The sequence below is a fragment of the Lacerta agilis genome, chromosome 3 (assembly GCF_009819535.1).
Source record: "Lacerta agilis isolate rLacAgi1 chromosome 3, rLacAgi1.pri, whole genome shotgun sequence".
NCBI classification, from domain to species: domain Eukaryota; kingdom Metazoa; phylum Chordata; class Lepidosauria; order Squamata; family Lacertidae; genus Lacerta; species Lacerta agilis.
Window position 1 is genome coordinate 40,147,601 of NC_046314.1, and position 26,554 is coordinate 40,174,154.

The 26,554-nt window shown below is 40.8% G+C and overlaps 1 protein-coding gene across 1 annotated transcript; it reads right to left on the minus strand.

Annotated features, from left to right (window-relative positions):
• Window positions 1-1,047: 1,047 nt before the first annotated feature.
• On the minus strand, window positions 1,048-25,965 carry CNR1 (cannabinoid receptor 1). Its single transcript, XM_033143393.1, is given in 7 exon segments — window positions 1,048-2,041; window positions 2,044-2,298; window positions 2,301-2,348; window positions 2,351-2,688; window positions 2,690-2,866; window positions 2,868-3,261; window positions 25,843-25,965. Coding segments are annotated over 6 exon segments (1,227 nt in total). The 5' UTR covers window positions 3,023-3,261; window positions 25,843-25,965; the 3' UTR covers window positions 1,048-1,787.
• Between the last annotated feature and the right edge of the window lie 589 nt (window positions 25,966-26,554).

Here is a 26,554-nt window from a genome sequence, read left to right on the forward strand (position 1 = left end):
CTTCTTTTAGCAACAGGAGGCCTACTATCTTACTATAAATGTCGTTTAAGGTTGCTACCTTTTAGATGGTTGGCATATCAATTTTTGCCTCCTGCATTCTTAGTTCTGGCAAGAAAAAAGAGCTACAAATGTGGAGCATCCAATTTGAGAGGGTTCTTAATTTTGCTGCAGTGGTGGCTTGAGTGTGACACGAGTGGATGACTGTTTTAAATTTCCTTGCATTTGTTCACAGAGACACTCAACTTCCTCCAATCATTCCTGTCATAATTGTGGCCGAATTCACATTAAGCCAGTTGATTTTTTTAAGCACTACAGTACTTCTGCCATTTTTATCAGGCTGCCAGCTACATATATTAAAATACTTCTCTTCAGTTATCATATTGGTTGTTGTTTTCAGTATGATTTTGCAAGTGTGCTCAATAGATCCTGCAAGATGATTGCTGATTGGTTGGAAGAACTCACTTTTAGAAACAGAATTCATGTGCAAAGAATGCAGTAAGGAGTACAGAGAAAACATTTGGTCACAGTTTCTTATCTTAGTAATATTAATGTAACCACAGTTATTTAGAATACGTACACAATACACACAGCTACATAGATATTAATTAACTATATATACACATTCAATTTTTTTTAATCTAATACTAACACTTTATCCTCTTGTTACTGAAGACTGATGTTTTGGCATTTCAGGTTTGAAATCTATTTAAACCTGGGACATAGAAATGAAACACATTTTCAAGTATACGTCACAGTGATTGAACTTTGTACATGGAACCGAACACATGTTGTCTTCACAAATCCAATGCCAGCAACAGACCAATGAAAAAGCAGTTGCCTGTAAAAGACATCACTGCCTAATAACTTTCTTTTGGGTCATGTTGGCATTCACACAATTTCCAATAAAAGCCAACAGTCTTATAGACAAAGATGGCATTGGGGGGGGGGGGGACACACGCACATCTTTTTCAGTCTGAGCCAGTGTATTTTTTCCTTTTTTCCAAAGGTATCCGATGTTCCCTTGTTTCTGTTATTTCCATATTTACATGTTTGTTTAAAAAAACTTAATAGGGATTTCAAATGTGAGCAGAAGAAATGCAAAGCCTTTCCTTTTAAGTTCACTAAAACCACTAAGAATGTAAAAATTTCAAAATACCTTATAGGAATTCTTCAAAATACAGGAAGTATTTTCATGGTGTGGGGGTGGGGAGGGGTTACATCACCACATACTTTATATTACATCCACACAAGTCTACCTAATCACTTTGGTTAAACAAATATCAGTAACATACAGTAAAACACCATACATCTCACAAGACATGGTACAAAATTTCTTACAATCCAGTACTGCCGCTTTGGGGGTGGGGGAGGATGAAAACCTACTTACAGACAATTAACATAGTTCACACTAGAAAAAAACAAAACCTATGATTACAAATTTTACTTTTTTGTTCTAATTAAACTGTTGTATGTTTCAATTTTCAATAAGCTTCCTAAAGTGTGTATATCTTGCTCACTGATTAGTGTGATTTTTAAAAAAATATATATTATAATAGCCATTATTAGTCAATTAGCATTTTGCCAATGGGGGAAAAAATCTGTTTTTTAAAACTTCAGTTGGTTTCTTATTTGTAGAACTCAGAAGAGGGGGCTACTGCTCAAGACTCATAAAAACAGTCACTTAGAAATGATAAACTTAAAAAAATGGTTACATTGGAGGAAACAAGCCATGAATTTTTCTTGCTTTCTCTTAATCTGTTCTCTTACAGTGTAGAGAGGTCTTTGTTTTACAACGCCTCTGCAGTTGTGTCTGAGGAGACAGACATGGTCACTTTGGCAATCTTAACTGTGTTTTTAATACACTTTTCAGCAGCCTTGTGGACATTACCTGGGTTGTTAGCATGTCTGTGCTGGCAGTCAGACTCCAAGCTGTTACAAGAGGCTGTGCAGTCCCATTGCAAGGTGGGAAACATGCTCCTGAAAGCATGTCTCAGGTCCTGGCTCCTGAGAGCATAGATGATGGGATTCACTGTGGAATTCGCAGGCAGAGCATGCTGCAGAAGGCAAAGATAGTCTTCACAAGCTTGTTCATCTTCCCAAAGACATCATAGAGCATAATTGCAAGTAGAGGACCCCAGCAGATGATCAAAACCACAAGAATGAGGACCAAGGTTTTGGCCAACCTAATGTCCATACGTGTTTGTTCCGGCCTAGTAATCTGATGCACTTTACCATCCTCTGAAGTATGTATTATTATGCTCTTCTGAGTGCCGCGCTGGATCATTCTAACAGCATGACATGAGCCTTCCACAGTATGTACATATAGGCATACACAATAAAAAGCAGAGTACAGTGGTGACCCCAATCCAGAACAACAGATAGTTCTCGTCTATTAGAGGAAATATATCTGAACAAACAGAATTGAGCATTTTGCAGTTCCAGCCCAGCAGAGGGAGGACAGCTATTACAATAGCTATGGTCCACATCACGCAGAATGCTACAACAGCCTTCGATCTGGTGACAATCCTCTTATAAGATAAGGGCCTGTGTATAGATATATACCTGTCTATTGCGGTGAGGAAAAGGCTGCCCACCGAGGCAGTGAACGAGGCTGTAACTCCACCCAGTTTGAACAGGACCACATTAGGGCTGTCTTTCCGATGGAAAACATGGAAGTCAACAAAATGAGACGAAGATTACACTGCCCAGGAGATCAGCTACAGCCAGGCTGCTGATGAAATGGTAGGAAGGCCTGCAGCGAAGGCTTCGGGACTGCAGGATGACAATCAAGACCAGAAGGTTTTCCAGAACAGTGAAGGTGCCCAGAGTAAGGGACAGTACTGCAATGGCCAGCTGCTGCTAGGGTCAGAATCATAAAGCACTCCATATCCATGAAGTTATCCCCACATTGTATATTATCCTCATTATCCTTGAAGGTGGTCAAGGTCTTGTTGTAAAAATCTGTAAGGTGATCTGATCCTGTGGGTGCCCACCCAGGATGGCATCTTCCTCCTGCAGTCATTTTTGGTCCGGAAATCGCCTCGGAAGAAGACAGAGGGAATTTTCTGTGGGTAGTATCCTAACTTGGAAGCCATGTCACTTTTGAAATCTTCGTACTGGATATCACTAGAACCATGTATAGAAGATCTGTCGTAATTGTTCTGAAGGTCGTATCTGCGAGGCCATCTAGGACTGACTCATAACCCCAGGTGTCAGTTATGCAGGCTTTGTGGGGGGGAAAGACAGGAAAAGGCAGCAATCCTAGTAGAGAGGGAAGAAGACCAAACTTAATTAACTATATGCAAACTATAGGAAAAGGGCAAAAAATATTGTAAACAGCTTAGCTGACTAACATCCAACCAATACTGCAAAGCTTATTCTACCTAATGGTGGATCTGTCTCATATTTTACATCAAGTGCACATTCATTCAGATGTAGAATGTCTAGACTGCAGGGCATGGTTATGCAATGAAATGACTGAAAAGTTAGTGGGGCATGCAGAAGTATTAGAAAATATATTAATTTTTATTAAATTATGATAGCTAGTTCTGCTGGATATATTTTCTAAATGGAACTTTGATGAGAGCCCCCTCAATTCCTTCATCCAAATTGATTAGACAGGGAAGTGGTATGCGAGCATGCACAGCTCCAAGAACCTTGTCCAAATCCTTAAGCCACAACCAAATAAATTATCCAACAAAGCAGGACTAGGTATCTGCAAGCCAGTTTGCCAAAGTGGTAACATCAGATCAAGGAGAATGTTAGCATTTTTATCCTTAAAATGCTTAGTGAATTAATCACAGCAGATCACGGAGAGTTCTGTTGCATCACAATGCTGGCCAAGTTGGAAAAGCCCCAAATCACAGGGAAGAGCTCTACTATGCAATGTTGGGCATACATGACGGTGGTAGAGAAGTATTGGGTAGGCTCACTAATGAGTGATTAATTGTGTTCAGTCACTTACTCCAGCTACACCCTAGAATAAATGTGAATCACCTATGATTGCTCCACAACTTTTGACACTATTGATAGCAATGTTCTGATGCCTCATTTAGAATATCTACAGCCCTCAAAGGACTTCAATGGTTCTATTTCATTCTTTCAGGCAAAAATCCCCAGAGAGTAGACCTGGCACATGCTTGCTGGGCATCTTGGGAGATATCTGTTCATAGTTCCACAGGCAGGTAAACACTGACATGTATACTGTGCATTGAATGAGATCATCCAGAACTTTGGAATGACATGTCACCAATACACTTGTTACAGCTGGATCTCTACTACAGTGGTGCCTCGCAAGACGAAATTAATTCGTTCCGCGAGTGCTGTCGTATAGCGGAAATTTCATCTTGCGAAGCACGGTTGGAGGAAGTGCGGCTTTACGAAAAACAAACAAACCGCAAAACGTTTCGTTTTGCGAGTCGCGGCCATAGGGAAATTCGTCTTGCGAGTCACCTTTCATTAGCGAATGCCTTCGTCTAGTGAGGCATTCATCTAGCGAGGTACCACTGTTTCCAAACATCCAAGACCAGTTAAGCACATGAGGTCCAGTAGGCAGGGGTGGCCTGTCCTGTTTTGCTGCCTGTTGTTGCAGTTGCTCAGGTGCTCTAAGATGTTCTCACTCAGCCTATTTCCCATATGGGGAATGAGCTGGGTGGGAGAAAAGTATTCAGAAATACCCCAAAACAGGAAATAACACAAGGGAGGGGTTAGGTTTCTCCCCTCTTCCACACGTCCATATTGCACCTTCTGCACCAGCTTTATAGCAAATGTAGCGGAACATGATGATGATAACAATGATTTAAATCATTTTTTATCCCATCTCTCTTGGGCCCCCCTGCCAATCAAATGGCCTGTAATTGTTTATACTGAGGGAGGTACTTTTGAGGTACTTGGTTCCCAAGGTGTTTAGGGCTTAGTAAGCTAGTACTAACACCTTGAATTGGGCCAGAAGCCCAATCAAACCAACAAGGTGCATTCTGATTTACCTGCAGCTTCCAGACCATCTCCATGTGCAAGTGCCTAACTGTAGTTCAGTCCTGACACCACTTTTAAAAGATCTAGTGAGAAAAGGTGTTTTGTTTACAGAACATGACAAAGAAGAAATGCCAGCCAAGATGGGGAGATCCTCCATTGGATCTCATGACACCTTAATTATTACTGGGAAAGATCCATGGGGGACGCCATGTTTTATCAAAACAGTGTGGAAAGGGGTGGAACTAACCCCATATCATGTTCCCATGTAATCTGATGCTGCTATTAGTCCTGCAGCAGAACACATATGCTTCATGGGGCAATTTAAATGGAGAAGTAGTATCAGGTAAGGTTAACCTCCCATTCCCTTTAGTGCTTCTGCTTGTTCTCATTTGGAATTATCCCTTGGATGTGTTTAGGCAAAAATGTAAATGTTAGAAAATCCAATTACAATGTCCTTATTATTGTCAAATTTTGAGAGGCAAGAACAAGGTCTCTACTTTACTGTCCCAAGGTTTAGGAACTGTCACCCCGTTGATCTACTTGTGACTCTTTGTCTGCTTTTCGGGTGGAGGGAAGTAAGACTCATTGTTCTAACAAGCATTTTTTATTGGTATTGCGTTGTGGTTCTACTGTTTTAATTGGAATTTTATGGTTGTTGTAAATGTCATTGTAATTTAGCTCTCATTGTACTGTAGTTTTATTGTTGCTTTATGTCTGGACTATGAGCTGCCTTCAGCAAATTGTTTAAGACAAGATAATAAATAAATAAATAAATAAACAACACCAAAGCAACAAAACATGGATAATATTATTTGGGAGTTAGGGAGCTCAGAAGAACAGAAGCAAATTGCTTTTGCTGCATTTCCAGATACAGTAATTTGTGATGCGCTCCATAGATCTGCCAGTAAACAAAATAGGCAATTTGCCTTTAATTGCCACGAGTATATATTAAAAATAGCTAATCCATTCAATGTCATGGGCTGAATGTGAGTGGTGGGAGGCACCAGCTGGGATGGTAGCCTATAGCTTATTTGAATCAATATGTGGAAGTCTGATAGTAGATACCCCTTAGTCTGTTTTTGCCTGTGTTCTTGGGTCACCTTTGCTCATTCCTCAATCTTTCCTTGGATTCCTCTTTCTCTGTCAGTCCTTACTCTACCTACCAAAGTCTCTGGCTTTCTTACACTTCATACTGCTAACTCCTTTCTCTGATCCTGTGTAATGTCTTAATCCCACAAAATGGCAACTTCCCTTCCTTTGCTGCAGTGCAAATTTTATGGCAGATATTTGTCAGGGTAAGGTATTATTATTATTATTATTAGTATTATTATTATTATTATTATTATTATTATTTACATCTGTATACTACCCTATACCTGTCGATCTCTGGAGTGGGAAAACCCTTTTCAGCCAAGGGCAGCATTCCCTCAAGGGCAACGTTCTGGGGGCCACATGCCAGTGGTGGCGGGAGAGGCAAAAGTGGGTGGGGCCTGAGCCAAGATGTGGGTGGAGCAAAGGTTGTGCTTCTTACCCTTTGCATGGTAGGCTACATTCAGCTGTACAAAATCAGATGTTTCTACAAGCACCTCTTTAAATGTCCTCTAGGCAGCAAGGAGCATTAACATAGTTCAAGGACACATTCCAGCTATGCAGAAGTACTTGAGGAAGAGTCATATCAGAGCCAGGAAGGGGTGGGGGCCTGGTGTCAGGGAGAAATCGGAGGAGCAAGTGACAGAAGAGGTGGAGCAGGGGCTTCGGGTGATGCTGTGGAGCCCTTCAACCGCCCAGAGACAGAGGAAGCGAAGAGAGGGCGGAGATTAGCCAGGAGGAGGAAGGGCTTGGGATGCTATGGAGCCCTTCAACTGCCCAGAGACAGAGGAAGCGGAGAGAGGGTGGGAGATTAGCCAGGAGGAGGAAGGGCTTGGGGATGCTGTGGAGCCCTTCAACCGCCCAGAGGCTTGGGAAGGGAGCTCAGACTCTGGAAGGGAGGGGGGTTTCAAATCAGCACAGACAAGGAGGGAAATAAAACGTAAGGATCAAAGACGTCTTGCACGATTCCCACGCCTACTTTGTTGGTGTGAGAATCGAAGGAAGCCACTCCCCAAATCTGACTCAACGGGTTCGGACGCGTAATCCTGAACTGTAGCTGTTTCTTGTACATATGTAATAAAGACTGTAAATATCAAGCTGACTGAGCTGGGGTGTTAATGTGAAGGGGAGACACCACCTTTACACCTGGAGAGAGGGGTATGGCCTGAGGAGGAAACAGAGGAGGCATGGCATGTGGAGAATTCCAGGAGCCAGAAGGGCTACATTCCCCCCCAGGCCCAATGCTCCTCCCTTGGAGGTTTTTAAGCAGAGGTTGGATGGCGATCTGTCATGAATGCTTTAGTTGAGATTCCTGCATTGCAGGGGGTTGGACTAGATGATTCTCAGGCTCCTTTCCAACTCTACGATTCTATAATTCTAAGGCATGGAAGAAAAGGATTGTGTGGGTCAGTTACCTAAAGCAATATGGACATACATTTGGAAGATGCAAATGGAATATTACCACCTGTCATTTTGACACAAAGTTATTTTAAAATCTATACAACATGACAGTGGACTCATTGGAGAATAAAGAAAAATCAGGGTAGAAAACAGTAAGTCCTGCATATGACTTAGTGCGGGCTCAGCAAATCTTGGTTCATGATTAAGTCTCCCAAAATATAGAGATGGAAGCATCTCAGAAATACTGTTATAGATAGACTCTGCTAAGATGGTTATAACTTATTTAATTAAACACACACACACACACACACACACACACACCATATATAGGGGGGAGGAAAATTGAGACAAACTCCCATTTGCCCTGGTGAAAGTGTGTTTCACAAATAGGACACTTCAGCTGGTTATCACCCTTGTTCCAATTGTTTGTATTTTAATTCAATTGATGAGAAAGCACTTTTTACAGCTTTGTTTCTTGAGAAGCTAGAATGTTCACAAACATTCCATGTCATCACAGGAACTCAGCCAATTGGTGCTGGAGCTTTCATCACTACAAGAACAAACTAACATAAATCTGTGTGATTTTTTTTATTTTTTTAAAAAGCTCTGTACCATTGGCGTCCTTGCATAAAGTGCCAGAGGCTTTTGATCCAGTAGAAGGTATCTTCTAATGGAGGCGGTGGCGCCATTTTTGCCGATTCTGCCTCCTAGCAACAGCACTAGGCACGTCAATTGGATTCTACCCAAAGTCTGCTTTTTACGACGCAAAATCCTGATAATGTGAACGGAAGCAGAAATAAACCCTTCTTAAACCTAAGTAAACCAAGAGCAGATTTAAAATATGAGACCGAATTTGGAATCAATGTAGCATTCATCCACAAATGTTTGTGGCAGATTTATAAATTATACAGGTAATCAAAAATAATTCCCTGACTGCTATAATTTATAGCCATTCCTGAAGCAAAATGTATCAATATTTCATGCAGTGCAGAAATGCTAGAAAACAGTTTTCTAGTGACTTAAACTGCCACACAATTAAAAACAAAAAGCAAAAATAACCCCACTCATTTATAATGCAGGCAGAGTGTTGTACATAATGTTTCAATTAACCATTTAAAAATTTATAGAAGTGACTTTACTTAAATGTTATCAACTATGTTTATTTCTATAACACAAGGGGTTGCTATTTAAATCATTCAGTAGCAGACAGTTAGGAAAGTGTTTTTTAAACATTTTTCAATTTTTCATGAAGCCTAACAATTCAGTGATAAAGCTGCGGTAAGTATGATTTGTTAGCCTACTCAGAATAAATACTTCTTTCCCCACCTTTGAAGCACAAGAGTGTGTGAGATCGTATGTTTATTGAAAATGCTAATAAGACACTCCTATGTTTTAACAAACGTTCAGGAAAGTACTACTCTGTGTGCAGATGCTTTGCCAGAACCATAGTTAATAGGATCATAAAAAGCAAATCCCACCCTGCATTTCAATCCCCCACCCACCCATGCATTTAGATTTTTACAGTAATTTCCAAGCTATTGTATTTGCAGACAGAAATTTATTTGCAAGTACCAGGGAGTTCATTAGAACAGAGTTTAGACTTTGGAGGAATGCTGCTGACATTAATTTTGTTTTGTTTGCTGTTGGGACTATCATAATTGCAAATCACTAGCAATGTGTATAAATGCACCTATTAAAATAGGAGGGAACGTTTATTAAAGCTGGATCAAAACAAATCATACAATGAATTTGGGGATTTGTTATTAATATAAATTAGGTACATATGCCTTTATATACATATACATATACATAGGTACATATGATATGTGAAGAATATAAGACCAACCCATTACTGGACTTGGGGATCCTTCAAAATACTTTTTAAAAAATAAATCATTTCTTAGTGCTTTCTTTATGCAAGCATACTCAAGTGCCAGTAGCGCTTCATCCTATCTCAGACTTGATGACAACAAGAAGGGGGCATCAAGGGGAAACCTGACACCTATTTGTCACTTCAAGCAAGCAAGCAGCAAGCAAGCAAGCAAGCAAGCAAACAGAGAACATGCATAGCCTTCAAATAATAAAAGAAATTAAATAAACAAAGGGGGTTAGATCCAGAAGTGCTCCTCTCTGAGCAGAATACCCCTTTTCCAACAAAGAAAAGATAATCACACAATAAAAAGGGAAATGAAATCTAGCAGGCATTGTGTATCTCTTGCACAAGTCCCTGCACAACTACTTAGCAGTACAAGCTTGCACCATTTGCACTGAGCAATGCCCTTCACTGGCTCTTGGGCAAAGGTTTGCAGAACAGCTTCGGCGCCAGAACTTCTTCCGCTTGCACATTTCTGGATCCAGCCCAAGCCTTACAAAATGGCGAGCCTTTGCTGTTGAGATGTGAAAGCTTATGTTGACAGCTTTTTTGAAAGAAAAAAAAAGGTTGCCTGAATTCTTAAGAATTTTGACCGGTACAGCATTAAAAAGTGCTCCAAACTCTAAAGCAGAGAGAGACGGAATACTTAAAAGTGTGAGATTAGACGAAATGAAAGACTGGGGGGGGGGGGGGGTGCATGGAAAAGTGAGAGTGTGATAAAAAAAATGTAACACCGTCAGCATTCTTACTTCTATGGTGGAGAGGAGAGTGCAGTAGAGGGACAGAACAGTGTGGATCTGATTCCTCCAAGAGACTTGTGAAGGAAGTTTATCTTTAAAGGGGATGTATTGCAAGGAAAAGATGACATGGATCTTCAAAGAACAAATGTATGCAAAACAGAAACTTTCATTAAAAATAAAATAAAAAATTCCTTCCAGTAGCACCTTAGAGACCAACTAAATTTGTTCTTGGTATGAGCTTTCGTGTGCATGCACACTTCTTCAGATACACTGAAACGGAAGTCACCAGACCCTTAAATATAGTGAGGGAGTGGGGAGGGGTATTACTCAGAAGGGTGGTGGGAATGGGTGATCAGCTGATAGGTGTGGAAAACCTGTTGAAGACTGTTAAAGAAACTTTCATGATTGCCTTAAACACCACAGTTGTTATCAATAGTAAGCTGCACGGCTGCCCAAACAGCATTGGCTGGGAGAGGCTCAGAGGTGGGTTAAGGCAGCACGACCAGTTCAGTGCCGCTGAAATGTGAAAGACTGAAGTCCTCCCTGGAGAGGCTAAAGGGTAGGTTAGGAAGACCTGTATAGGTCAATGTAAGGCCTGTTCCTGCATGCCTCACATTCTGCAAACTTTAAAACGTTGATATGGATCTCTCCTGCACTTCCACAAAATCAGCCCTCAAGTTAACTATCATGTGGTTGTGCAGGAAGATTCTCTTGGACACTCTGTAAATAATTTGTGAACAGTTCAAATTTAAGGATCCCTGGAGCCACTTCCCAATGCAGGGTGTCGTCATCCTGGGCTATTCATTTGGAGATCAGGAACAGGCTGCAGATTCAGCCCTCCAGTTTTCCTTGACATCTCTCAAGTGCAGATTCCCTTGTTTCCTCAGCCCTATTCAGATAGACAAATCTACAAATGCAACATGCCAGCAGAGTATAGATGACTGAAGACTATGCTGTATTTATGTTTAGAGAACAACATTTACAGCTAACTTGATAAACGGAGGGGAAGAGTGGAAAATAGTTACCAAATGCCTATATTTACATGCCTGTTTAATGCACATGTATCTTATCTAATTGATTTTTGACCTGCTATTAATTTATCAGTCTAATTACTTGGAAATTAGAAGACTGTATTAATCTGGGGGAGGTAGGTTCAGATGGACTGTATTTACATTTAGATGAGGGAGGTGAGGAGTTTGTTCCTCACTTTCTTTTTCAGCATCAGCACACCAACCAGGTCGCTGCTCCCTTTGGAAACAGGGGCTAGAATGTCCCATGGGTACAATTCTAAATTATGACAAAGTGTAAAGGGCCTGAATTACTGTCAGGCAGCTTTTGAAGGCACAGAAAAGCCTCTTCATGAAAAACCTGTAGCAGGTGTTGCTTTGTGTACCATATCTGCTGGAATTTCTTTAGGGGCTGCCAACCATTTTGGTCTAGTGGTTACATTTTTAATTTTGAGACCACCATGGAGGGGGTGTGGCATAATATAAAATTAGAGAGACAACCACCCCTGATAATCTTATGCCCACCATGGGAAGTCAGCCGTTTCCTGTGTGAGCTGACACAGAAGACAATTATATTGTAAACCGCCTGGTAATCATTGGATGAAGGGCAGAATAGATATTTCATAAATAATAATAATTCAGTGTGAGTTCTCTTACCCAGGAGTAGTTGGGGGTCCTTCCATCCGTAGTGGATGATAGCAATGTTTATGGATTGGTCTTTTATGATATTGTCTAAATTATGCCAAAAAGGCTGAATAAATTAAATGAGTAAAATTGTGGTAGAATGTGTGGGTTAAAAGAATCACCCATTTGGTCTCTCTGCCACCTAAACCTCAGTGTCACTACCTAAGAATATTGGGTTTTTTGCTCAAAGTTTTCCTATCATTACCTTTTAGTTGATATATGGTAGCTCAGTGTTTTTCAACCTTTTTTGGGCAAAGGCACACTTGTTTCATGAAAAAAATCACGAGGCACACCACCATTAGAAAATGTTAAAAAAATTAACTCTGTGCCTATATTGACTATATAAAGTAATTCTCTTGAATTTTTCAATTTTTCCCACGGCACACCAGGCAACATCTCGCGGCACACTAGTGTGCCACGGAACAGTGGTTGGAAAACACTGAGGTAGCTTACCCACTTACCTGGGAGTTAGCCCCATTAAACTAAGTTGGACCTACATACGATTGCACTCTTAAGTGCACGGCCATGTCTTTCTTACCATTTTTTCTGGTACGAACACCCACAGGCAATGGCATAATTCATCAGATATATTATTTATATATGGTACCGTTATATATTATTTAGTTCATTTTTGTTCTGTCCTTCATCCAAAGAGTTCAAGGCAGGATGCCTGTCCCTCAAAGATCTCCAGTGTTATTCTTCCATAATCTAGTGTCAAGTCCTTTTTCAAACAGTATCAAGCAGAAAATATTTTACTGCAACTGAAGATAACAATTCAGGTATCTAAAGGGGATTGTACCCAAAAAAGTCTATATAAGCTATAATAAAATTTGCCATGAGTCACTTTGCTGTTATAGACCTACAAAATCAACTAGATAATCTGGGGAAATTTACTTATGGAACCTAACTCTACAAAGCATCACAGAATTGAAATGGGCTTTTTCACGATTATCCCTGCAGTGACCCATAAGATTAAACACTGTTATTACTTATTTTCTGTATTCTCTTTTATTGTTATATACTGTATTTGTATGTTTTTATAATACTCTTGTATTTTTGTAAAAAAAAAAAGATATTTTAAAGTATTAAGTGGTTTTGAAAACTTTCATTAAATGATTTGTATTTTTTTAATACAAGTGCAAAGGATAGCACTGTAAGAGAGCAAAACCACACATTTCACATGGGGAAAGTATAGAGCATTTGGACACCGCCCCGCCCCCACCCCCACCCCCCACCCCAGCGTGTGTACAAACTCATTCAAAATACTAGGGTCTTATTTAAATCTCTTACAACTGCTTATTAGTATTGGGGAATGAAGGCTTAGTAAAAAACTGGAGGTTTTCTGATTTAGAAACTCTTGTCTTGAAGTTATGTCTTCACTTATAAACCTGTCCTTTCACATCACATTTGACACTGTTAAATGTGACATAAGAAAACTAGGTGCAAAACAATTGCAAGCAACAAGCATACACTTAAAAGTTGAAGTGGTGTAGCAATAAAACTGCTAGCACATTTGCAAAGCGAAGCAGGGTTTCAAATTGGAGGAGAAAATGTGTGTTGAGATTCCTGCATTGCAGGGGGTTGGACTAGAATGGTCCTTGTGGTCCCTTAAAGGTAAAGGTAAAGGGACCCCTGACCATTAGGTCCAGTTGCGGACGACTCTGAGTTGTGACGCTCATCTCGCTTTACTGGCCGAGGGAGCCGGCGTACAGCTTCCAGGTCATGTGGCCAGCATGACTAAGCCGCTTCTGGCGAACCAGAGCAGCGCACGGAAACGCCGTTTACCTTCCTGCCGGAGCGGTACCTATTTATCTACTTGCACTTTGACGTGCTTTCGAACTGCTAGGTGGGCAGGAGCTGGGACTAAGCAACGGGAGCTCACCCCGTTGCGCGGATTCGAACCGCTGACCTTCTGATCGGCAAGCCCTAGGCTCTGTGATTTAACCCACAGCGCCACCCGCATCCCACTTGTGGTCCCTTAGAACTCCAAAATTCTGTGGTTCTATGTATCAGCTCTGTGTAAGGATAGAACTCTGGTCCTGAGGTTGTGCACTTTGATGCCCCCAGAGAGCATGGTTTAAGTTAATTTTGGGATTATGGGAATAGAAATGCCCACCCACACAAAGTTAAACAAAGTAAGTCTGCCTAAGAATGCCCTAATATTTGTCACAAAACACCTGTTTATTATTATGGGGCGGGGCTCTGTCATAAAAATTAAAGCAATGGTCCAGATGAAGTGTCAAGCTTCAGCTATTTGCTTTATCTCTGACTAAAAAGAAGTTTGACTGACATTTTAAAAGTTGCTAACATATTTGTTGTATAAATTTACTGAGCACCAAAGTTGGCAGAAGTGAGTTCCACAGATTTTGTGGTGATGCAAACAAAAATAATTTCTTTCAGGCAAAAATGAAGCAGGACCATTTTTTCCAGCAAAAGTAAATCTATATATATAAACGGTCAAGATGGGTCATTTGATGTAGCCGCAATGCTTTGTAACCGCTTGACCGATTCTCTTGAATTTGGACACAACATTTCATGGGAATATGGGAGTGATCTTGCGTACCTGGATTGCAAATATACCACACCTTTCATAGGTAGAAATATGATTTTACATCAAAAGATTACCCCCTCCAGTGGACGTTTGAAGGTATAGCACAGTGCACCCGTTTCTAGCCCCTCCTCCTCTTTTTCGACTGGCACTACCAGCAGCCAATAGAAAGACAGATCGCCCTAAGACATTGCCCGACCCGCGCGGACCTCACAGCGCCCACATGCAGAGTCGAGGCGTGCAACCGCAAACCGGTAAGACCCCTGTCCACAAGTTGCTCCCTACCCTCATCCACCTACACAGGCAGTGACTTTTACACAGAGCGAGCTTATTGCGTCCCCACCAACCCCTGTGCAGAACCGAGGGCTGAAAACAAAACTTTACCCCATTCCCACTTTGTGCTGCTTTCTCCGTCGCCTCCACACAGCCAGTCCGCCAGAAAATCATGCCTCCGCAATTGCTGCACTCGCCTCGCACGTATCCACAGTCGTGGAGCCAAGGCGCACAAACTGTAACCCGCAAAGCCCCCCACTTCAACTTACTGCCTCCCCTTGCCCACCTCCACAGGCCGCGACTTTACAACAACGGAAACACTGCCTGTAAAGAGCAAAGGCAGAGAAAAAAGCCGCGGCCGCCATTTCCTCCCTCACCTTGCCCACCTCCACAACCAGGACGCTGAAAAACAAACTTATCCAAGTCCCGATTTCGGCCGCTTCCTCCACCGCCTGCACAGAGCCACTCCACCACAAAGACACGCATCCCCAATTGGCGCACTCACCTCCACAAAGACAACAACTACACATCAAAACACACTGCAGACATCCTACACTTCAACAAAATAAGGTATAAAAACCCATACATTTCCTCTTTTCCACTATACTTCTTTTTCCAATCCACATTATTAGCCACAGCAACGCGTGGCCGGGTCAGCTAGTAAGTGTATATAAATGTAAAACAACAACCCACATTTGTAGAAGCCACACTGAGACCATTACAAAAAAAAATCTCTGCTATAGCTATACCCCATCTGCACTCTATATTTTAAATAAAAATGGGCCTTTGCTGGCTTTAAAACTGGTAAAAGGTATATTATTATTTAGTACATGTATATCAGGGGTGTCCAACTCCCAAGAGACTGTGATCTACTCACAGAATAAAAAAACTGGTAGTGATCTACCCCTTTTTGGGGAGGGGGGTTCAGGTCAAAGTTGTTGACCTTTCGGGGGGGGTTCATGTCAAAGTTGTTGATGAGGAAACAAACAGCCTCACAGTGAAAACTATGTCTTCCGTTCTAGCAATCATGTGGGAATAGAGGACGGGCCGAGGGGGTGCGGCCGGATCCTCTTTTTCCCACGGAAAGGAAAAATCGACCACGATCAACCAAAACCTCCCGGGGATCGACCAGTCAATCGCGGTCGACCGGTTGGACATCCCTGCTGTATATCTTGGAAGTCTTGACGGTGTACTTGTTGTTTCATGATGGAAGACAAGTGGGGTATAAATGTACTAAATAATAATAATTTTTAAAAACTCAGGTAACAAATATCTGAAGACTAGTGATATCAGTGTGTTAGTATGAATCTCAGTGCTATGTATTCTGTTCCATAATGTGGATTTGGCTGTTCAGATCAAGGGCAACCCAGTTGATGGGGAGAAGCAAGTAAAAAGGATCCCCCCAATTAAATCAAAATGTTGATAGCTATCTAATAAGAACTGATAAAGCAAAAAGACAGCATCTGGCTACACAGAATTTAGTCCAACAGTTGTAGTAAGGTTTAGAGGTGTGAAAGCCTGGGAAAGACCCAGAAAAAAATAATGGGGCAATGGCTTTTCTCCCGGTTTTTTTTTTTTTAAAAAAAAGGTTTATTAATTAAAAAAAATGTTTAAAGCAAAGCGTAAATATATCTATGCCCTCAAAATGATTTTTAAAACTTTTAAACAGGAAGTATGTATAGTATCAGGTCATTACAATTCCTGAACATTGGGGACAAGTAAGTCCTTAGTTGTACACTAAGAGTAAAGGTAAAGGGACCCCTGACCATTAGGTCCAGTTGCATTCGACTCTGGGGTTGTGGCGCTCATCTTGCTTTACTGGCCGAGGGAGCCGGAATACAGCTTCTGGGTCATGTGGCCAGCATGACTAAGCCGCTTCTGGCGAACCAGAGCAGTGCACGGAAATGCCGTTTACCTTCCCGCCAGAGCAGTACCTATTTATCTACTTGCACTTTGACGTGCTTTCGAACTGCTAGGTGGGCAGGGTACACTAAGAGTACAACTCCCAAATTCTGGAGCAAGATGTATTGTCACAAGAGAAGGAACGATTCCGTGCTTGTGTCTTCCTCTTGTTGGCATAGTTGGTGGATCTGTTTCTTTCTTTTTGACTAGGCCTTAAAGGACTAGGAGACAGTACAAAGCAATTAATTTTGTTGCCATCTACTTCATGCTGCTGCAAATCTGTTGGATGCAAGATTCAAAAGCAGAAATGTAAGTGATCATAGCACTATTTCTGCATTTGACTGGATTACAAAACAAGCAGCACACTTAAGGGCTTGATGCTGGAAAGGGACTTTCAAATGTTGCAGACTGCAGAACATCTTCAGGTATTTGGCCAAGGAATGTAGTCTAAGATTCTGCCAAGCATATTCATCCTGCAACATGGCGGCAAGGCCTTTGCACAACACAGCCTCCCAAATCTCCTTGCCTCTTACCTACTTTAGGCTCCTCCATCTTCTTCTGCATTATGTTAAAGAAAATGATCTATGTCTGGAAATGCTAACACTAAATCAAAAAATAAACTAAAATGTGAAAAGGTAGGAAACTTTTTGAAATTGGGCAAACCTTCAGTTTTCAGTAATTCATGATAAATATGATGACAGTTATGAAGAAATAGAAATGGATAGTGCTAGCTTAAAAAAGACGCGGATTGAATTTCATGCAGTGGTTATTTAGTATTGTTTTCCCTCCCCTCCCCTCCTTTATGAAAATGAATGCTTTATGTCTGCTTGATACTGTGAAGGACTGGAGACAAAATAATTTGCAGAATAAATAATTTGTTTTACTATAACACTGTTGGTTTATATTTTTCTTGGGTTTTTGCCTGTTCCTCGTAAACCGACAAAATCAATGAGATTCTAGCTTCCTTAGTGCTCATCAGCTTGTAGCTACTTTTGTAACAAAAAATGTAAAGAATAAATTCAATTTGTAATTACTGTCTGAATTAACTGTACTTTTAATGTACCAGACATGATAATTCTATGGCAAACCAAGTTATACATGATGCATTTTATGTTCCTTAAGTAATGAAGTGACCTTATATGTAAATAGCGCTTTAATGAAATATTCCGTTTTTAAAGAAATTTCTGAAAAATTTGCTTTCTTCCAGTCTAGAAGGAAAAGAGGTGAAGAGGTTCCCTGTGGTTTCAAAAATTCCAGATATTTTACATCTCTAATCAAGCTGTTGAAGGAAAAAGAGAGGGAAGATTCTTGAGCTAGCTTAAAGTAGGTTGACAGACGACTTTAAAAAGGGCACCTTTTAATTGAATTTTGTAAAGAATACAGAGTATTTGAAGGTTTTTGAGGATATGTCTTCTCATTTATTTATTTAGATCTAAGCTGTATCATATCTTAGCTCAAGGGGGTTACAATATCTTGCAAATATTAAAAATGTAATATAAAAAGACATAAGACAAGTAATATGGAAAGGTGGTAATGATCGAAAGTTGAACCTTTGACCCAACTAAACATGCTTAAAGATTAGAGTTAAAGCTTGAGGGAAACCATAAACCACTGTATTTCATTCATGTATAATTATATTTAAGAAATGATCCTTTTTGGACAATAATGTTTGGAGTATGGATATGGATTTCATCAGACAGTACAAATGAGATGCTGGAGGCCTAAGGTAATGTTGCAGATGAAGTAGTGAATTGTTTTATGTGGGAGGAAAGGGAGAGCCAGCATGATGGATGGTGGCAGTGTTATGGGCGGAAGAAGACGCAAGAAACACATCATGAATTTTGGGAACAATAGCCATTTTCTACGAAAAATAAAACTGAGGTAAAAAGTATCGACTACATGCCTTATTTTAAGCGTATACTTCAGAAGTCCATTTGTAGAATGGCTAACATATTTGATATAAAGTATCAGCAAAACTATAGAGTATCATTGATTTCCCAGCCAGATTTGACATGGAGAGAAGTATTTTCAATGTAATAGGTTTGCAGTGTACCAGTGGTTTTCCAAAGGGTGTGGTGTGTTGCACTGGTTTGGCAGGAGAGGATGGCAAATGTAGTGGGAAGATTCAAAGGCAATCAATATTATATTTGGGAATAAGTCATGTTCCTACAAAGCTATTGTTTTATACTTTCTGGATGTCCCATGATCATATTATAAAGTGACTGTGTTCGGTGATATAATTAAGCACTGCCAGGAGTTGTTTCTTATTGTTTTCCACTGCATTTATGGTCAATTAAAAACTCAGTTGTGGTGCGAGCAAGTTTTTATTCTGAAACTGTGGCCTAGAGAAAAGTTTGAGAACCACTGCAGTATACTACCAAATGATAAATGCAGATTGGTCTGATTAGAGACATGAAATGGAATCTGATGTGATAGCACAAAAAAGCTGAGAAATAATTGTCAGTTTTCTCAAAGAAAGAACTGATTTTGAAAGAGCACAAACTACTCATTAAGGAAATTGTTGGTGTTTTATGATTTTGGAGATAATCCAGAAGGACTCAATCCACAATGGGAAGTTAAATTATTCACAGAATGATTAAATATACAAGTTTATATGTGAGACATGAACAGGCCATGAAACAATAGTGTAATGTAAAAGTTTCATAGACCCAATATAGTACCCTATCAACTCTGAAAAGGGTTTCGGGACAATATTTCAAGCCACATACCCTAGTACAGGTCTGTCAAGAGGCTGTTGCCACAGGTGCCATCTTATCCAAACCTCTTCACCTCTATTCCTCTAGACTGGCAAGTGTGGTGCCAGGTGCCACATCTTTGGTGACTGGATTTAACCCAAGAACCTCCAGTTGTAGTCTCTCTCTTTTTAAACTATGAGTAGTGATGAACGTTAACTGCAAACATATCTTCTTAACATTAAACTGATGGAGGAAATCATTGATGCATTATCATGCTTGGTAAAACTCTGCTGTTAAGAAAGAAATAAAACATACTCTCTGTCATCAGCTTAAGTGATGAACACTTCTCAAGATGATGTTTTATGCCTCTCTTCAAAGCTGATTTCAAGTTAAGTAGGTATTCAGATACATACCCTAAGGGAAACAAATAGCTGGTGAAACAGATACTTCCTAGCGTTTCAAGATATTACACCAGATTGCTGGGCCATGCAGCATACATTGAAAACGTGCAGATGCTTCTGCTTATGTAAAAAGAAAGAATTATAGTGGATAATACTATTCAGAACAACAAAATGTGGGTGATGTCACATCTGCAAGCCTCAACTGCAAAAAATGTTTAATGTAAAAATGCATTTCCATATGCAAAGGGAGTAGATTAACTCACTCTGCACACATATAAACAACAACTATTATGTCAGCTCACTTGAGCAATGAAAAGCTTCCAGTTATTGAGGTAGTTCTTGGTATCAGCAATGAAAATTGTTTATGCCGAAGTGCAAACAATGAAGCTCAGCAATATCCAATGTGTTTAATACATGCCAGAGACACTTCATGTGGAATATCTATCATATGTGAAATTCATACAAAAAAAACTTTCTGAAAAGAGGGATACAGAAGTAGGGATGGGTGAAAGGGCTCCACTGAGATTATACTAATAAGTTTAATTTGCTCTCCGCACAACAAGTTGGATCCAGAGCTGCTCTTCTGCAAGTGGAAAAGTTCATCCAGAAGCAGATTCCCTTGAATTGAGTGGCAGTGGATTCTCTCTACCCCTGGGGCCCATGCCCTCACTCCCAAGCTGTTTTGCATGGGGAATGCAGAGGGAAGATCTTTGCATCAGCAAAGATCACCTTCTCCCCTTCTCCAGCTCATGGGATTTTCTTAGCCTGGTAGATACAGTAGATCTAACCTATCTGCACACTATGTTAAAAACAGGCAGACGTGACTAAAAATAACAATTCCATACTAATTTAACATAGTCATCAAGGGGAGAAAAGCTTTGCAAGCTTTCCCAAAATGCAGGTGTGAAAATTTACTCCAGCTGGGCTAAAATAAGATTTTTATAGTGTTACTTAATCAGCATCATCTACTCAAGTCTTTCTAGTAAACATGACTAACTGAATACACATGATTGCTTCAGATAAGGTCATCTCTAGATCATGTAAAATATTACAGCCTTGGTACGTCCTTTTCCTTGTACATTTTCAGTGAATTAAATTGATATGCAGAATTACCTAATTTGTTCATTACCAACAGACAGGTCTCTGCTGGAGGGGGGGCAGCCAGTTATTCTTGCCCAGGGTCTTGGACAGCTAAACTGGACGGTGGGGCCCACCATGGACCATCTGCTTTTTGTTTGAGGGTATAACTTTATTCTTATAAGACTCCCACCCCAGGCCTCAGGCAAGCTCTGCAGGGGCCTGCCAAGAGATCAGATGCCAGATGATAAGATGCAAAAGAAAACAGGGTTCGTGAACCATTAATTGTTGCGTAGGAAGGGGGATTTAGGTAGGTGCAGCTTTATATGACATGCTGCACATTTAAAGTTTCCTACATAATCAATAAAGATAGAGATGTCTGGGTCTCTAGTATATCTGGTTGACCTGCAATAGGGTAACATAATGGAAAAACATGTAGGTAGCCGTGTTGGTCTGCCATAGTCAAAACAAAATAAAATAAAAAATTCCTTCCAGTAGCACCTTAGAGACCAACTAAGTTTGTTCTTGGTCCATTTTGGAATGTAGCAAAATAAAGGCTACTTTTATTACATAGAAAGAAACAGAAGGCTGTGCTACAATTTGTAACTGTATGTTTTTAATTCAAGGAAAAAGTTTAACAAAATGTTCTTCCAGATTACAAACCTAGACTTGTAATCAAGTCCCCCTGAGTTCACTTGAGTTTACTCCAGGTAAGGCATTATATGACTGCTACAGTAGTTACCAGTGAAGGTTATTCCCAGGTGAGTATAGGACTGCAGCCTTAGCAAACTCTTAGTTCTAACATCAAATGTGCCAGCAGTATAAGAACAGAACAGCTTAAATTTTATCACAGCTTCTATTCAAATTTATTAACATAATATCATTTTAGGCCTGCTTTGGCATACTTGCAAAACTGCTCTTAACTAGATGTTTAGTCCCCTATAAGTAAGAAAACAAGAGCAGCATTGTTGCCATTAAGGGCCCATGTCTTCTGTGTCCATTTGTACAGTTGCTTTAATCCTGGACGAGTCCCAGTGTTAGCATTGTTGGCAGCAGTTGACGGTACAATGCCTGAGTTTCAAAAAAGGTAAAATATTCAACTTTTCATAATGAATACATAGGAATTTTTTGGGGATGAGTTTTTCTTTTGAATGCAACTCTGAAATATGGAGGAATTGCTCCAAATTGCATCCTTCTGAAAGTGAGCGTTTTTGAAAACTAATAATATAGCCACGAACAAAGGAGAGTCGGAAAAGGCCCGCACCTTAACAAGAGACAAAAATGAATTCCAAAGATGCTTTGAAGTATGATTGATTTGGTGGAGAAAATTCATAGAATCAGTTGCTTTGAAAAGGACATGAATCTTTTAGGGTATTATAAAAAAAAACCCACACCCACACCTTTCCCCATAAGAAATTAGTGAGATGTGTGGGAGTGAGTGGATGAAATAGAATTGTACAGTTGAAAGGGGTGTTAACTCTAAAATTCTTAGCCATTATATTTTTATTTTTTAAGAATTCATTTATATCACCCCTTTCCTTCATCATTGAACCAGGTTTCCCATCCAGGCACTGACCAGATCCAGACCTGCTTCACTTCAGAAAGAGTGACAGCCTTTAGACCATCTCTATGTATATATGCTGTTTTATATGCTGTCTAGGATTTTGCTTCATTTTAATCTCTAGACTAAACTGCTTCAGTCACAAACAGAGACTAGTACTCAAAGTTTCAGTAATGAAAGCAGCACTGAAAATTTCTATTTGATCTCAGTCTCTGAGCTTCCTTAATCAAAACTACAGTATGTTTATATATGAAAGTAGAAAGAATTTGATTAGAAATGTTAATTCAGAAACACAAAGGCAAAGTTTACCCAGGTTACATCATCCATTTAGCAAAGCATAAAAAAACTTGTAAGGTTGTCCTTTATGCAACGGAACCAATGTAATTATTTAAAGAACAGCAACTAATAAAATCAAAGACATCACACTCTTGCAGTGCAATATGCTGCGTTTTTATTTGAAATGGAATTTATTCCCAAGTAAACATGTTTAGGAGCACAGGTGACATCCAACGTTGGTCATACTCAAGAGTAGACCCACTGAAATCAATTAATGCACTTAAATTCCTTGGTTCCATAGGTCTAATCTGAGTATGATTAATGTTGGATATTACTCATGATCTTGGATTTTTTCCAGGTTTGTTATTTTTCCATTACTTTCCGATTTGAGGTGTTACAGGAGGTTGATGATGTATATTAATAGAAAACATATCTTACATTCCTCGACTTCTCTCTTTTTCAGTGTTCATTAGTTTTGAAATTAAATTATTGGTTTTATAAATTCAGCTCAATATCATTTTATTCAGATAAGTTCTATATTTCATCCCAATATATTCTAAAAGGTGACTCTGTGTGTGTTTTTGCTGCAAAGCCAATTTTTGATTTAATGCATTTTACATGTGCATATTTGGCTTAAACTAATTAGACACTCCCTGCTTTCTCTCTTATTGTAAATTTACACTTGCTGCATAACATGACCTATCACCATAATGACTGCTGTTTCTTCTTCTTCTTCTTCTTCTTCTTCTTCTCTTCTTCTTCTTCTTCTTCTTACTGAGTACAAGATGCAAAATCTCTGTAATTTTATTATGTGCAGTCTGTGTAAAAATAAGCTCCGCTAATTGCTGCAGTGTTAACCATCTTATTACTTAAAATGCAGTTTTAAAAAAAGCTGCTCTGGCTGGGTTCTTTAGGCCAACAACAACAGCAATAATACCAGCAGACAGAGAGGTGATTGTTCTTTAAGGCAAAGAAGAACAATAACACTGGAGGAACATACAGGAAGAGTGAGAACGACCCACCACCATATTTAAGCCTTTTAAATCATAATCATAATCATCATAATACAAATAAAACTTTGCATCATTATTGCTTAGCATTGTACAAATAAACCTCCAAAGAGATCCCCCCCAATCTGACTAATTGTCATTTATTTTCCTAGATTTTTTTTTTTTGAAGTAACCACACAACAGGCAACCAAGTCATATTGCATGCTGAAGGAATATTTTTTCCTTAAAAGTAAAATTCATAGCATTCTTCAAAGCAAGATAAAGGCAGTTATCATCTAATGTTGTTATATAGTGTTTTATATATATATATATATATTGATGTCAGAAATCACCGTTTCATCCAAGGCTTGAGACACACCTCGCCCTGGAAGCTTTTCAGTGTAGCTTGTACTTTTGATAGAAGCCCACCCAAAGAAGAGTTTGTTTGTCAAAATACCTGATGCTTAACACCAAAGATTTAACCATTTCTTACTTGCTGTAGATAATTCTATTAGATTAGATGGTGGGGAGGAATCATCAAATATTTAGAGGCTATTGGATGCTCAGGGTTTTGTTTATACCTCACTGAGCATCTCTGCATCCAGGATAACCACCAGTGTACAAAAAAACAACAACCCTCTACTGTAGTTGCCTTTCCTGCTGTTTAGAACCTCAACTGTTGGGAGTTGGGGCGGGAGGGAAGGGGAGAGGCGAGAGAAGAGATACTACAGGAAAAATCAATAAGAATGTCTTCCATTATTAATCACCAAAGGGTTAGGATTAAAGACGAAACCCTCTATGTCAGACAAAGTCCTATGGGAACCTAGAGGTTGACTGCTCTGAAAGGTTCTGTATGGAGAAGAATGAATGCATATTAGCATAAAATACCAGTCTTTAGCTTCTACAAAGCTGTCTCTTGTCAGATCTCACATCCCTCCACCCCCCCCCCCTGTGTCGTCCCCCCAAACCCGTTAAGATCATATCCATTAACAGAAGAAATGAAACTGGAGAAAATATATTTTCCATTCACTCAGTCTTGCCTCATTACATAGTCACTCTGCCTGATCTCTTCTGGATCAGATCAATTATACCTGTAACACGAAGGAAATAAGAGAGCAGTGCACCATTTGCCATATGCAAAGGACCTTTATTAACACAACACAGCATCTACAATTTCTGGTAGCTTTTAAGAATCCATTGATTTTGATTATGGCTCTTGTATCCAGCAATCGTGCTATCACACAATGGAACAACAAATAAGACATGCCAAAATCTAGCAAAGCCACCTGAACACCGCTTTGCAGTTTAACCTCAAATGGGTAAAGCGCAACGAAATCTAGGCTGAGGTCTCAGGTTCAGTGTCCACAAATGACTCTCCTTTAAAGCACTAATTCATTCAATGACTGTTAATGAGGTCACCTTCTGCCTTTTTATGCTCCTGTATAATTCCAGACTGGTTATTTCTTTTCCTAACAAAGGACATTAGAGTGGTCATTTATATTCTGGGGCCACAAATAAATAAATAAAAACTTTCCTGGTTCATCAGGTGCTGTGGATTATTATCATTGTTATGATTTTCCATTTCAGACCATTATTTAAACAGATGCCTACACTGATCCTATGTAGGAAAATTGCCCAGTTTGAGAGTGCAGAGTATTTATGCATCTGGTACTATACCTGAATTGCTGTAGGCGGTTCTCAAAGATTCATAGTTACAACAATACAGCTACTATACAAACAATAATTAGAAAACGGTTGGGTGGGATATATGTATATAAAGGTATGTTCTCTCTCCTCTCTCTCTGACACACACACACACACAGAGAGAGAGAGAGAGGAGAGAGAGAGCTACCTATCTGTGACACATAAATTATTTGATCTTCCTAAAGTAAAGCTTTGCAAAAAAAATCTATCCCCTGGGGATAATTAACACATTAATTGGCATTCCGGAGAATGCTACTTGGCAGCAACTTCCACCGATTCGTCTGCTGATGAACAGGATCCAAAGGTGCCGTCCGGACAGAGGAATCAGTGGAGATTTTGCTTTGAGGACTGAACTCTCAAGGGCTTGCGAGGAACACCAGAAACCGGCACCTTGACGAGATTCCAGCGAGGTCCTCGCCTTTCAAGGAGCTCGCCCCTGAAATTCGGAGCACCGCGCGACTCCACGCGCAACTATCCTGGGCGGACGTGTCTGAGTTCCAGGCGAGGTTCTCCATCCAGCCCTGCGCGCGCGGTAAACCGGGCAGCAACGCGGCGCCCCCGGCTACCCCTTGCTGACCTATAGTCATTGCCCTCCCGGGTCTCCTTGCCCAAAGAGCAGCTCCCCCCGCCCAACACCACGTCCTTACCTTTCCCCACGTTCACATGGCCCCGTCTCTCGCAGCTCCCTCGGCTGAGGGCAGGCGGCGCGGCGGGGGTGGTGGTCCGGAGAGCGCGCGCTGGGTCTTCGCGCTTCGCGCTCCCTTCGGCGGATCCTCCCGCGCTGCTCCAAGGCTGACCCTCGGCGGGCAGCGAGTGGGGCGAGCTTCTCCGCCCGGCGGCACTGACTGAGGGGAGGGGAGCGGAGGGCTGGACGGGGAGGGGTGGGGGAAGAGAAGGCGGCGCGAAGGTAGGAGGAAAGGGAGAGGAGACGGGAGCAGCTCCGCGTTCCTCTCGGCCACTCAGGTCTGGCGCCGGCCTCGGTCTCCCGCGTCCCTCGCCATGTGCTTCTCTTCTGCACTGCTCCTGGAGCTCTGAGAGGAAAAGGAACTGTGCCCAGCGCCCTCCCCGAAGCCCCGTCCTCCTCCTCCTCCTCCTCGGCTGCTGCGGCTTGTTGCCCGACGTCTCCCCTCTTCAACAGCTTGCCTCGCCGCACACCCCTTCTTTCCCTCCTGGTCCCATTTATGAAGCTCAGTTGCCATCACGTGTTAATGTGCCTTTGTCCTGTCGCTGGCAGCGGCGGCAGCAGAAGCGCGGCAACAGTAACTAGCGCGGAGGGAGGGAGGCAGGCAAGGAGGGAGGGAGGGAAGGGAAGAAGGACGGGGTGGGGGAACCAGGCAAGAGCGCCAAACTTCGCGAGTG